The following is a 13,302-nucleotide window of genomic DNA, read 5'->3' on the forward strand; positions in this document are numbered from 1 at the left end:
GACCTGCGGGCTCAGGCCCATGGCTTCTGGCTATGACTCCATAGCTTCTGAGTACAGCATGGCACACATCATGGGTGGCAGAGGTGCCCTGCCAGGGGCCTGGCCCTGGATTGTCAGCATCCAGGATCCTAGGAAAATGGGCACTGGTCACACGTGTGGAGGATCCCTCATCGGCCCACAGTGGGTCCTTACAGCAGCCCACTGCTTCCTGCAGGCCAGGTAAGGGGGAGCAGGGAATGGGGAAATCCCAACAGCACAAACAGCTGCCCAGCTGCAGCACCCCATGCCAGTGCCATCCTGTTTCCTTGCAGTGTGCCCAGTGCCTCAGCACTGCAGAGCCCAGCTGAGAGACTGCTCAGAGGGCTGGGCTGGTGCCACTGCTGCCTAGCAGCCTCCAGCTTGACCCTCCTGTAGCCCTAGGCATGCTAGGGCAGTCCCACTCTCTGTTGCTCTGCTTTCCTCTCTGCCTTGGGAAGCAGAAGGCAGGGAAGTGCTGAGCTGCCACAGCCATGGCTCTGCTCCCTCTCACCCCTCTGCCTTGCAGGAATGTCACCATGTGGCGTGTGCTGATCGGGGCCACCCAGCTGACTCACCTGGGCCCCGAGGCACAGGTACGCCATGTCAAGCGGCTCCTGGCTCACCAGCACTACACTGCAGCTTCACAGCAGAACGACATTGCTTTGCTGGAGTTGGACCAGCCTGTGGAGTGCAGTGACTACATCCAGCCTGCCTGTGTGCCCAATGCCTCGCTGACAGTGTCCGAGCTGAAAACTTGCTACATTGCTGGCTGGCGTTACACCAGTGCAAGAGGTGAGGGCCCAAAAAGGCCCTAACGGCAAGCGGGGCACCCTGGAGAAATGGGTTGGGTTTCCTGGAAGCAGAGACCAAAGTCAGGCTGTAGGATGTGTGCTTCTGGAGAGATGGGCCTGGCCTGCTCCCCAGAGCCAGACAGAAAGGACACAGCACTGCAACAGCTGCTCCAGAGGCAAAGCCAAGCCCTAGGGAAGGACTTCACCCCCAGACAGGGGAGTAGAACTGGCACTGAGTTGCTGGGTGCTCATTCCTTCCTGTGCTCACAGCTCATGGACCCAGTGATGTCCTGCAGGAAGCCAGGGTCCGGCTCCTCGATGCCCATCTGGTTAACAGCAGCCGCTGGTACGCTGGGAGCATCCACAGCCACAACCTGTGTGCTGGCTACCCCCGGGGTGGCATCGACACCTGCCAGGTACTGTGTGCTGGGGACAGCCAACCCCCACCATGCCAACGTGGGCCAGCATGTGCTTTGCCTGGCAAATCACTTTTCCACCTCTGGGTCCCCACCACTGGTGGTTTCTTTCCCCTTCCCCATATCTGTAAGTCCTTGCCCAGTGCCCATGTTCCCAAGGCCTGGCACTCTGTCCAGAGAGCCCATCTGGTGCTCTGGGCAACCCAGAGGTCCAGCTGCTGGATCATCCATCCTCTGCACATCCAAGATCCCTGTGCAGATACCACAAGGGCCCTACTTTACAGACACCCAGCCCGTTCCCAGCTAAGGTTCTGGAGACTCCAGCACCTGAGCAGACCATTTTTGTGGCAGGGGCTGAAAGAGAGAAGCAAGCCTCTAGTGCTGGCAGCAGCCCCCCAACAGCACCCTAATCCTCTTCTGTCTGCTGCAGGGTGACAGTGGAGGGCCTCTGGTGTGCAAAGATAACAGAGCCAGCTACTTCTGGCTTGTTGGAGTGACCAGCTGGGGAAGAGGCTGTGCCAGAGCGAAGCGGCCTGGAGTCTACACCTCCACTCAGCACTTCTACGACTGGATCCTGGTCCAGATGGGCCTGTGCCCAGCTGTAACAGCCACTCCAGCAGCAGTGCCAGCCTTCACCTCAACCCCATGCCAGCAGCCAGAGCCAACACCAACAGAGTCAGGCTGCTTTACTGCCACTCCACAGCCACAGCCAGATGTAACAGCTGCTCCAACACCAGAGCCAACCTTCACCTCAACCACCTCTGAGCAGCCAAAACCAACCTTCATCTCAATCCCCTCTGACGAGCCAAAACCAATCTTCACCACAATCCCCTCTGAGCAGCCAAAACCAATCTTCACCTCAATACCCTCTGAAGAGCCAAAACCAATCTTCACCTCAATACCCTCTGAGGAGCCAAAACCAATCTTCACCCTAACCCCCTCTGAGAAGCCAGAGCCAACTTTGACCTCAACCACCTCTGAGCAGCCAAAACCAACCTTCACCTCAACCACCTCTGAGGAGCCAGAGCCAACCTTCACCTCAACCACCTCTGAGGAGCCAGAGCCAACCTCAACCCTCTGTGAGCAGTCAGAGCCAACCTTCACCTCAACCAGCTCTGAGCAGCCAGAGCCAACGTCAGCATCATCAGGCTGCTCTGAACCTACTGCACATTCACCCACTGCTGTAACAGCCACTGCAACACCAGAGCCTGCCACCTTGGAGCACCTAAGGCCACTGCCAAAGCCATCAGCCTGGTTAAAACCTGCTGTGCATCCATACAGGATGCTGGTGAAATTCTTAACTCGGGTGCATGAGATCCTGCAGGGCCTAATGGAAAGAAAGACAGGAGCAGCAGGATGAACAGGATCCAGTGCAGGCTGCAGTGGACTGTGACCATTTCCTACTGGGGCAGTGCCTGCTGATCCAAAGGCAGCCTCAGGGTCAAAGGTGTCCCCTGTCCTGCCCATCTTCCTCCTCTGCATGCAGACAAATGCTGAAGTTGATTTAGTTGCAGTAATAAAGTTGCCCATTGTCACTGTTAAGCATGTGTTTTCAGAGCAATTTGGTAAAATAGAAAATTTATTATTAGAAAGATGAATATCAAGATATATTCACACGCAGGTACTGCAGCCCTGCACTCCCTCCAGTTTATTCTCTACTGTCTTGGAGGCGTCAGCTGGTTTAGTCTCAATGGTCTTGGAAGACTAACTGGCTTTTTTATTTTTTACAATGCAGTTTGCTTTTTAACCCCTATTTATGCTGGTTTGGGTTGTAACCTCCCTTTTTTGGAGGGACCTTGTATGAGCCACCTGCTCCCCCACTCACCCACTCCTCCACATCATCACTCTCCTGGTGACACTGGGGTGCTCCTAAATGACACCATCACCCTCTCACACTTCCCCAGCCCCCCGTTTTTACTCACCCCCAAAAGAAGGCACAAAATGAGTGAAATCCCCCCAGTTTCTGCCCCACAGCAGAGGGGGAGTGTGTCTGAGGATGGTGCTTTGTCTCCTGGAGCTGCTTTATTGTCAACATGCACATTCCAGTAAAGAATGCTTGAGACCCAAGGTGGATCTAATTTTATTTTATACTAATTTGGGCTGTTCTGGAGAGTAGGGAAAGTCGTCATCATCATTTAAGACTTCATGCTGTCATCTAAATATTCCATACAAATACAGTTAATAAATGACAACACAGATTTTAGCACATATATATTGTTGAAATTCATACAGAAATCAAATAAAGAACAACAAGCAGCAAATCTTATCCCTGCATAAAACACCATTTTCCAGTTTCATCCCATAGACAGATCAAAAGCAAGAAACAGTGAATTATGCAAGCCAAGCTATTCCTAGCTTGGATTTTTCACTTTACCATCAAGGGATATGGCCACTGCCATCCCTTTTAAATCTGACTGAATTTTGTCCATGTAACAAGAGCAGAATTGGATCCTTCTACTGGAGACTGCTTTGCTGGTGCTGCTGCTCTGGTGATGAACACCCTCTATGCTGAGCTACTGAACACTGTTTACTAAACAGCAAGGTGTGTTCACAGTTACTAACAACCAGGAAAGGAAAAGCCTTTTTCACAGACTGAGGTGGATTGAGCTGAATAGCAATAAATATCACATCTACAAAATGATTGAGAATCATATAGAAATGGAGAAGGCAAATGTAACAAAATGAAAATTGGCAACATCAGACACTACCGTTCATTAGTAGAATTCTCAGATATGTAATGACTGGGCACTATCACTTTGCTTTTATTTACTTACAATGTCTCCAAACTAAAATTTCACTTAGTTGCAGTATAAAACATACCATGAAGTTGAACTACTGATCTCAAGTTTCCTTCACAGTGAGTGGTGATATGGTCATTAAAATTCCACATGTGATCCACCACATCAAACGCTGAGGTCTAGTTTTGGACAGCATAAATGATCCTCATGTTTATCAGAGTCCATGTGAGTCAAATTACCCAAATGGTTATTGCAAACTGCTTGCTCTACCTGAATGATCATGAATGAGACACTGGGAGCACACTGAGGGTGCCACAGTCACTGGGAAAGAAGGATGCATGCCACCAGGAAGGCCACTTTGCAAAGGGGTCACTGGGAGAGAGCTGGACTATGACTGAGCAGTGTCACACACTCTGTGTTCTGCTGTTCTGTACATCAGGAGCAACCCAAGATCTGAGCTGCACAAAACCGTGTTTCAGCTGGTGTTACATACACCCTTCTTAGCTTCATATTTGAATGTTTCACTACTCTGTGACTAAGGAGCTGATCCTTGCCTTGTGAAAAAGCATCTGCATGGAAGACAGTGTAGATTTGCAATGAGCATGCTGAGAAACATCATCAGGGCAGGAATCTCTTTGGCATGACAAGGTAATCCTCCTGCCCCTCCAAGTCCTATTAGGCTACCTAAATTGGATCTGGACAGAACAATTATACAAAAAGGATCATTCTTCCTGAAAGTAGCAAAACCAAGTTATGACTTTATTGTGAAACAACTCTGTCAGGGCAGCAGTCTCACACACAGTTTATCAGCAACAACTCCTCTTTCTTCAGCTCTTAAAAGAAGTAATCAGAGTTCATTTTTCAAAGTTTGGCAGAAAAACTATCTTCCAATTTCACTTCTAGAGTGCCCATACTTGGAAAATCCTTCTGTAACTCAAGACCACTGGTAGACTGAGTCAAAGCCTTGGCATTTATTTTTAAGCCTTTCAGCTGTATCCTGTTATCACTGTCTTCATCGTCAGAGGTGGGACCTGTTTCTTGAATTTTCAGGAGATCTCCAGTACTGAAAGTCTTCTGTGTGCTACTGGAACTCATTCTCAGGGCTTTTTGTGGAAGGCCTTCCTTGCCCAAGCTGATCTTCTGAAGTTTTAAAGGGAGCTTGTTTTTCTCTGCTGCAACATCAGTACAGTCAAGTGGACAAACCTGATCTCTTCTGGTTTTCTTATCAAAAGGACTAAGAGATGACAGGGACAGGTTTTCTTCTTGCTCTTTAACACTGTAAGGAGGAGTGGGGACCTCAAAGGTAGCATGAAACTGAGAATAATCAACCCTGAAAAAGCCATCTTCTAGAGACATCACTGGGAGGAACCTGTGACCCCAAAGCACTTCATCTTCTGTGTATGAGGTCCTAGCTTGGCATGTCATTCCTGTGAAAATGGACAAGAGCATGGCATTCTCAGGTGAGCAAGCACACTGGTATATAGAACCAAAAATACATGCTAAGGCTGACAGGGAAAAATCAATTGCCAGGACAATTGAAAAAACCAATTTTATAGGTTATGAAATGGGGCAACTGTTTCTGGACAATCTTCTGCCTGTCAATGGAGTGCTTCTAATTGACTGACTAGATTTTTTTTTTTGCAAATATTGGATTAAATATTGCAGGTGTAAAACCAAGTAAAAGCAAAATAAAAAGTTCAACATTCTTTCATGCTTGGCCATAGTCCCAGAGTGGCAGGCTATGTCTCCTGGATATATTGGCCACTTTGGGAATTGGTAATGCAGAGCCCTGTGGGGAAGAGAAGTCTCTTATTGGCTGGTGAAAGCCACTGAAGCTCTGCAGCATATGGCAGGAAATGCTGGAGCATCCAGGACTAACAGCTGCCTTGCTAAAAATATCAGCACTGAAAACGAAGACTAAAAATCAGAGTATGCTTATTATTCTATGTCTTACCAGTAGTCTCAACGATTCCTTCAAGGATGACAACAATTTCAAATTGCTCACTTCTTAGTGATCTTTGTGAGAGAGAAAAAAAGGGGCTCTCTGAGTTAATTTCATGACAGATTGTTAAAGGAGAAACTAAAAACAGCTGGTCGGCTCCAGTTCCAAATCCAACATCCAGTTCACACTGGTCCAGTGGCAGAAATTCTCCCTCCGGTGTCTGTCTGGACTAAAGATAAAAACAGGATTTAGTAAGCACAAAGGCAAAACGTGAAATCAGTGTAATAAAGTTTAAATCTGCCTCTTCCATGGTATTATCATCCATGTGTCTGGGGTCTGGGGGCTTCATAAGTAATGCCAAATACTACAAGGTTACTATGCAAGACCAATTTTGACTTTTCTTATTATGCCAGTAAATCTCATCACCACTTACAAACTTTACTATGACATAACACACTTCATACATACATACTTACATATATATAGATAATACATACATATATAATACACACACATATATGTATATACTTTGACAACCATGTTGTGTACCATACCACATGCCTTGTAATGGATGTTCAACATGAATATCCTGTGGCAAAAGTTCCTGTTGATGGGACAAAAATCTGCAAGCTGGGCACATTTTGTTCTGTTGTTTGAATTCTCCTTTCATTATTTCTCTGTGTTACTAACTTTTGCTTGGCAGACACTGTGATGTACTAACTCAAAGGTAAACATCATAGTAACTGTGCAGTATGTCTGGTAAGTGGCATTTTCACAAAACCAGCTGAATTGATACTGATGATGCTATCATCCCTTGTATGTACCATCTACTGTGTATTGAACTTAATACTGAACTTATTTAGCTAAATGCCTCATTTTTCTTCCCATCATTTCACAGGTCCAATAAAGATACTGATATGACAGCTGCCCTCCACCCCATAGTGTTCCCTCCACATTTTTCTGGTATTGAAAGTATAACTAAAAGTTACATCAGTTGGCTAGGCAGCTCCTCACCTGATTGCTTTGAAGGTCTCTGATTGAAATTGCCCATTTAAATTAGAAGTTTTGCACAGGTTATATAAATCCTATTTAAAATCCTTCCTGCTTATTATTTGATTTAAAAGCACCTAACTCTTTAAGAAGATGACGACTGGTTATAAATAAATAAATATTATTATAAATTATAGTATCATAGAAGAATAAATAAATAGTTTTAATAGTGTTGCATTTGTGTTGACAAATGTATTGGTTCCTCTGCTTGGAAACACTGTTCACTGAGAGCAAGCCAAAGGCTTTTGCCATCAACTTAGATCTGATCAGTATTCCTTTAAAAAAGTTTCTGTCTTTACAAAAATCCCCAAGCAACTAATATATATCTTCATATTGTCTCTCCTCTTCACATGTACCTAAAAATGCTTATAACTGCCTGGTATTTCCTGGAGATTACATAACCAGTCAGACAGCTGCTAGAGTAGAGCTCCTTTTAAATACAATGCAGTATTTCATTTCTGTGCTGTATGTTTGCTTTGCCACCGAGGAAAAAATATTCTTCCTACCTAAGTAATAAAGTTCTCTCCTACACAGGAGGACAAGAGTCAATTCCTCCATTACTGATAAAGACAGAGAAAGTACCAGCTGATTGTGTGTAAAAGCATTTTCACAAATTATTTCTGATTTGAACCACAGAAGTGCTATGAAATAAAAGCGATCAAAACTGCTGCTACGTCTGTTACATGCAAAGGTGTAATCAACCTACTGCAAAACCATTTTTTCTCTTTTCCTGAGGCAAGCTGCAGAGCTCAGCTGCACACTGCGCCACTGCTTTTGTTGCCTGGCTGCTGCTCTTGCAGTGGCTGCACAGATTGATTGGCTGTGGATGATTTTCACTCCAAGGTAACATGAGCTCTAAGAACCAACATCTAAATCTCAAAATTGTCCCCAAGTTTTATCATATATTTACCTAGACAAAACTGTGCACCTCTGCACTAATTGCTGCCTGGCTGATTTAAGAACTGCTTGATCCACAAACCATTTTTCTTTGTGGAAGAGTCTTCGATCAAATGCATTCAATAGTAAACATATCCATCGAGGAGGATTAGAGGTAACAGATCTGGGAGAAAGCAAAAGGTTGTGTTTGAGGTATTCAGTATCTTCCCTACAGGATTGATTTATGCAGGGCATGAAGAATTTTTAAAAGAAGTTTGTGAATAAAAATAAGTTAACCTGAATGAAGATAGCTTAATAGCTCAAATACATTCAGGCTCAGCGACCTTTGTGCTTTAGATATACAGCTTTACTCAAAGGACCACAAAACAAGGCAGAGGACTATAAACTGTCAGCAATTAGTGTGGAAGGAACACTTGTGATTCTGTATTTTGACCATCCACATGACACAAAGACAAGTACATTTTGCAGATTTGAGCACACGTTGAACAAGGGCACAATTACTTAGAAATGCCCTAGCTTCCAATTTAAATGTGGTCAGAGATGGATGATCTAAAGGTCTCAAAGAATTTCTCCAAAGGTTAATTGCTTCACAGCCAAGGGAAAAAAAAAAAAAAAAGATTGCTGTGTCTTTAACTTCCTGCCACTGGATCTTTGTTTTGGTTTTTATTACAAGGCAGATTTCCACTGCATCACCACTCAGTCTGTTTTAGTGTCTGATCAAACACATTGTGCTCTTCAAATTGTCACTCCTATCCTTTATTCATTCTCTTTGCTTTTCTAAACCCTGTTGTTTATGCACATCTCTCTTTAACTGTACATGATGCAGTTTTATTATTATTATTAACTCTCTGTCAGTTCAGTCATTAGAGAACTCACATAATTATGTTTTGATATCCAGGTGGACTAATTAAGCCCTGGAGCAGAAAAAGTGGGATGCAAAAGATGCAGCACCATCATGCTTAATTTAATAGTGTAGCCTAGAAAATGCTAAACTAGTACATGCTCATTGCTCCTCCCCCACACTTAGACTATCAGCTGGCAAGAAGTCTTATTACATTTTATATTACTGGAATAATATGATCTTGTTACTCTGAAATCCTTGTAAAGGTTTGTGTGGAATTTCATTCCAAAACCTGAGAGGGAGGTAATCAAGAAGACAGAGCCAGGCTTTTCACAGATCTGCCCAGCAGTAACAAGAGAGACAACAGGTATAAGTTGAAACAAGGGAAGTTTGGATTGGATTGAAGAAAAACTTTTTCATCATGAGGACAGTTAAGCAGTGGAAAAGCTTGCTCAGCAAGGCTGTGCAGTTATTTTTCTTAGAGGTTTCCAAAACTATATTGGAAAAAGCCCAGAGTAACCTGGTCTGACCTCCTAGCTCACCATACTTTTAGCAGAAGGTTGGACCAGAGACTTCCTGAAGTTTCTCCCAACCTGAATAATTCTGTAATATTAAAAAAGATTTTTTTTTGCATTTTCTGCCCTGCTTATCAGCTTATTGAAATCACAATATAATGGGTCTTCTTACTTACTCCCAATGCCTGTCACCTGCCATTTGCAATTTCTGTTACAATTTAGTTTGCTTTCAGCTTATTCAAAGCTGGTAGTAAGTCCAGCCTAAAGAATAGCTGCCTGCTGGTTATAACCCAAAACTCTATGGCTATCATGCTTCACAACTGTATTTAAAAACTATTGTTAGCACATGTGGAAAACAGGCTATGATGATTTTATATTCCTCAACTTTCTGAATCAAAATGTCCTACACTAGCTGAAACACTACATAGATGATTTTACACACCAACACTATCATGTTTACCAATGACATATGTAGTCACACCAAGAAAAGGTAAAAGTAAGTACCATAATTGAGTTTTAAAAATTCAGTACTGAAACTGCACATTTTTAGCAGCTAGCTCCAAATAGCTTTTTTCTATTTCTTGCTCCAGGATTTTGCTTTCTCCAGCTTCTATAGCACTCAATGTAAATTAGAGAGACTTGGGTTTCTGGAAAAGTTTTTTGCTGAAACACACACAATTAGTCTTGTAGCTGTCTTCCAAACTCTACATTACTTAGTCCAAAAAGAGCCTTAGAGTTTTCCAAGATATCACTTTGCCATGCTGCTGCACAGTCCCTGGACCCAAAGAAAAGCCAGCCTAGTGAGGTAGCACCATTGTAGTCTACTGAATGCATTAGGGCATTTATCACCCTGTCAGAAAATGCTATTCAGACAGACTTAGATTACTATATTTTCATTACAAAGATAAATCCTCAGAGCTCCACTGGTCCAACCAAAACACCACATTCACTACTAAATATATCTCCTATCTCCAGTACAAAAATGGGATGTGCTTCTTCACATTCCTTCACTGTGACACCACTACAAAAAAAAAAAAATCTAGCTATCTAATCAGGTGCAGGAGAAGTACAGCAAGATCAGCTGTTGGCAGCACTGCAGGGAAGAAGAGGGGACAGAGCTCAGATCACAAGGCAGGATTTGCTGCAGATAGCAAGAGAATTCTGGCACATTCACCTTAAGTTTGCAGGACACACCAAGCTACTTCAAAGCAGCTGATAGAAACCCACTGAGCAGCCACCACTGACCACTAGAATGGTGTGTCCAGTTCAGAGGGCAGCTTAATAAAATGATGAGGATTTACAGAAAATCCTTTGGGAAATAGATATGAGAACTAATACCACACCTTTCAGTGAGGACTGAGGGGGCAGCTATTGTAAATTCAATTTTAAACCTTCTTCTGTTCATAGCTTGTATTTGCCAAAGGTCGCAAAGCAGCTTGAAGACAAGGCATAGGCATGATGATCATACCAAAAATAAAAACAAAAAAATCAAGAATTGCTCACTGATTCTTTGGCCTACACAAAAGCTATCCTAAGACACAACAGTCATGCAGGTCCATCAAATATCCCTGAGTTTTCTGTCCCAGTCACCTGCATATCAGCACAGTGCAGCAACAGAATTGTCAGCAGAAAGCACATCAGGTTGGATATTCAGTGTCTTATTTCAGAAGAAAATGAGTTACCCTATCTGTGAAAAACAATGGGACACCACTGTTATTCCACTTTGACTTGCATTCCATTTTGAATGATGGAATTGAATACTTTAGCCAAACTTTCTGCTGGAGAGCAACAAAAACCATGATTCAGCTGGCTTTGCAATTCCTACAAAAATTGCTCCAGTACAACTCCTTACAGCTTGTTCCCATATATATATTCAACTTCTTTTTAAATCTTAGCAGATTCTCCATTTTAACTGGTATTCTGTAACAGGAAAAAATAACAGCTCAGGCTAGCATTCAGCACAGAACAGAAGGAAAACAGCCTTTCATATTTAGCACTGCTTCATCACATACTGCTTCATCCTTGTTTATGCAGCTTATTAAAAAGGCCAGTTGCTCCAAAGAGATAATTAGTAGATAGAGTACAGAACATTTATAACACTCAAATATGATATCCTGAAATTAATGTCATCATTGGGATCCAGCTTTTGACAGCTGAGGAGCTCCAGACAGTTCCCGTGCTCCTGTGACAAGACAGAGCTGCTGTGAGATGCTACATTGCTTAGTCTTGGCATGCCATACAGGGTTTTCTTCCATTCTATTCCAGTCCAGTTTATCTGCTGGACTTTCATGCCTGCCAAACTCTTCTGTCCTGATTTTTTTTTTTGGTTATGGTCTCCTTTGAATTCCAGTTCTCTTGCATTCTGAATTATACTGACCATTTTCAGCGATTAATAGACACTGGTGACAATCAAAGGGTGTTTCCACTAAAGAACCTATCCAATCCCTCTGAAATGCTGTGAGGCCATTAGCTGGAACACTGGGATAAAGATCTGCAAGTCAAAGCTCACCAAGTTTCCCCAAGGGGAAGAGGAGGTCAAGGTTGATCTTCATCCTAGTTTAATGTCACCACAAATCAATTCTTTATTCCCAGCCATCACCTGCTAAGCAGCATGCCTCAGTACCTCTCCTTGCAGCTATCCTGCATCCCGACACATCCATCCATCCTGACCAAACGGGGTTTCTGAATCTCACAATTCAGGGGAAGCTCACAATCCCCAGAAATGCCCCTGGGAGGTCTCTGATCAGACCTTTTTCCCCTGTGCCTGCTTGGCTCTTTCTATGGACAGCTACACCTAATTCTTCCCTAGTCCTTCACACCACCGCAGTCACATCCTCTCACCCACCTGCCAAGGGACAGGACAGCTGCCCCGGGGCAGGGCAGAGCTGCAGGGGCTGCACAGGGGCTGCACAGGGGCCGCACGGGGGCTGCACGGGGGCTGCCTGCCCCATGTCCACATCCTTACACTTGGCCAGCACCCTGCCCGTGTCGCCCACCGCCACCCAGCTGCCCTCTGCCACCCTCTGTCGCGTCACCCTCACCTTGATGAGCTTGCAGCGGATCTGGGCAGACACCATGTGGCTGTTGCGGAGGTTGCCGACACGAAACATGAGGCAGAGCTTGGCATCCCGCTGCGAGATGACCGCGGCACGGCTGAACATGAGCGTCTCCGCTCGCTTCTTGGGCTGGGACATCTTGATGAACATGCAGCCGATGAGGAACGCATCGACAATGGAGCCCAGCAGCGACTGGAAGAGGAAAAGCACGATGCCCTCGGGGCAGCGCTCCGTGATGTAGCGGTGCCCGTAGCCGATGGTGGCCTCGGTCTCGATGAAGAAGAGGAAGGCGGAGGGGAAGTTGTACACGTTGGCCACGCACGGGCTGTACGAGTCGCCGTGCGCCTGGTGCAGGTCCCCCCGCAGGTAGGCGATGCCCCACCACATGGAGGCCATGACCAGCCAGGCCACCGTGTAGGTCAGCAGGAAGATGAGCAGGTTCCAGCGCCACTTGAGGTCCACCAGCGTGGTGAAGAAGTCGGAGAGGTAGCGGCTGCTCTCGCCGCCCAGGTTGCCGTGCTGCACGTTGCAGCGCCCGTTCTTGTCCACGAAGCGCTGCCGCTCTCGGCGGGCGCTGCAGCTAGCAAGGCCCACGGCCTGGTACTCGTCCCCAAACTTCCTGCGCACGGCTGACATGCTGCCGGCCGCCGAGGTGCTCCGCGGGTGCGGTGAGGATGCGGCGGGGCGGCAGGGGAGAGGAGAGCGCACCGCGCTGCCTGCGCGCAGCAGCCTCGGGACACGGGCTGTGCCCGGAGAGCCACGGAGCCGGAGCGGAGCGATGCCGGCGCCGCCCGCCCGCGAGCAGGGCAGGGGAAGGGCCGGAGGAGCCGCGGGCAGACGGAGAGATGCCCGAGGGACCGAGCAGCCGACGGGCAGAGACGAGCTGGGCTGGGCTGGGCTGGGCGAGCCCGGCTGGGGCGGGGTGAGTCGGGCTGGGGCGGGGTAAGCAAGGGCTGGGGCGGAGTGAGCGAGGGCTGGGGCCGGGCGAGCTGCGGAGCTCGCCGTGTAACGCCGGGGAGCGGGGCGGGGCTGGGCTGC

At 46.1% G+C, this 13,302-nt stretch overlaps 2 protein-coding genes across 4 annotated transcripts; one reads left to right on the top strand and one right to left on the bottom strand.

The window, feature by feature from the left end:
* Positions 1 to 6: 6 nt before the first annotated feature.
* LOC146420539 (acrosin-like) lies at positions 7 to 2,767 on the top strand. Of its 3 annotated transcripts, none has more exons than XM_085048148.1 (5): positions 7 to 219; positions 545 to 810; positions 1,080 to 1,225; positions 1,656 to 2,221; positions 2,258 to 2,767. In XM_085048148.1, exons 1-5 carry the CDS (start codon positions 20 to 22, stop codon positions 2,583 to 2,585), a joined length of 1,506 nt encoding a protein of 501 aa, XP_084904274.1. In that variant the 5' UTR covers positions 7 to 19; the 3' UTR covers positions 2,586 to 2,767. The 3 variants fall into 3 exon arrangements, with proteins under 3 accessions (XP_084904274.1, XP_084904275.1, XP_084904273.1); XM_085048149.1 differs by having other exon boundaries at positions 1,656 to 2,083; positions 2,120 to 2,767; XM_085048147.1 differs by having other exon boundaries at positions 1,656 to 2,767.
* Positions 2,768 to 3,281: 514 nt separating this feature from the next.
* On the bottom strand, positions 3,282 to 13,131 carry LOC146420540 (G protein-activated inward rectifier potassium channel 1-like). Its single transcript, XM_085048150.1, has 3 exons — positions 12,250 to 13,131; positions 5,918 to 6,134; positions 3,282 to 5,390 (listed from the first exon to the last, which is right to left on the bottom strand). Exons 1-3 carry the CDS (start codon positions 12,898 to 12,900, stop codon positions 4,825 to 4,827), a joined length of 1,434 nt encoding a protein of 477 aa, XP_084904276.1. The 5' UTR covers positions 12,901 to 13,131; the 3' UTR covers positions 3,282 to 4,824.
* Positions 13,132 to 13,302: the final 171 nt, after the last annotated feature.

This window comes from Lichenostomus cassidix, unplaced genomic scaffold, assembly GCF_008360975.1.
Source record: "Lichenostomus cassidix isolate B80296 unplaced genomic scaffold, HeHo_3.0 HiC_scaffold_787, whole genome shotgun sequence".
Classification (NCBI taxonomy): Eukaryota; Metazoa; Chordata; class Aves; order Passeriformes; family Meliphagidae; genus Lichenostomus; species Lichenostomus cassidix.

Excerpts from the sequence above, each read along its gene's own strand:
- LOC146420539 (XM_085048147.1), top strand. The coding sequence starts at position 20 with ATGGCTTCTGGCTATGACTCCATAGCTTCTGAGTACAGCATGGCACAC. Across the intron at positions 220-544 it reads CACTGCTTCCTGCAGGCCAG|GAATGTCACCATGTGGCGTG; the intron begins GTAAGGGGGAGC and ends TCTGCCTTGCAG. Across the intron at positions 811-1,079 it reads GCGTTACACCAGTGCAAGAG|CTCATGGACCCAGTGATGTC; the intron begins GTGAGGGCCCAA and ends CTGTGCTCACAG.
- LOC146420540 (XM_085048150.1), bottom strand. The coding sequence starts at position 12,900 with ATGTCAGCCGTGCGCAGGAAGTTTGGGGACGAGTACCAGGCCGTGGGC. Across the intron at positions 6,135-12,249 it reads TCCGCTGCAAGCTCATCAAG|TCCAGACAGACACCGGAGGG; the intron begins GTGAGGGTGACG and ends TTTTATCTTTAG. Across the intron at positions 5,391-5,917 it reads AGGAATCGTTGAGACTACTG|GAATGACATGCCAAGCTAGG; the intron begins GTAAGACATAGA and ends CCATTTTCACAG.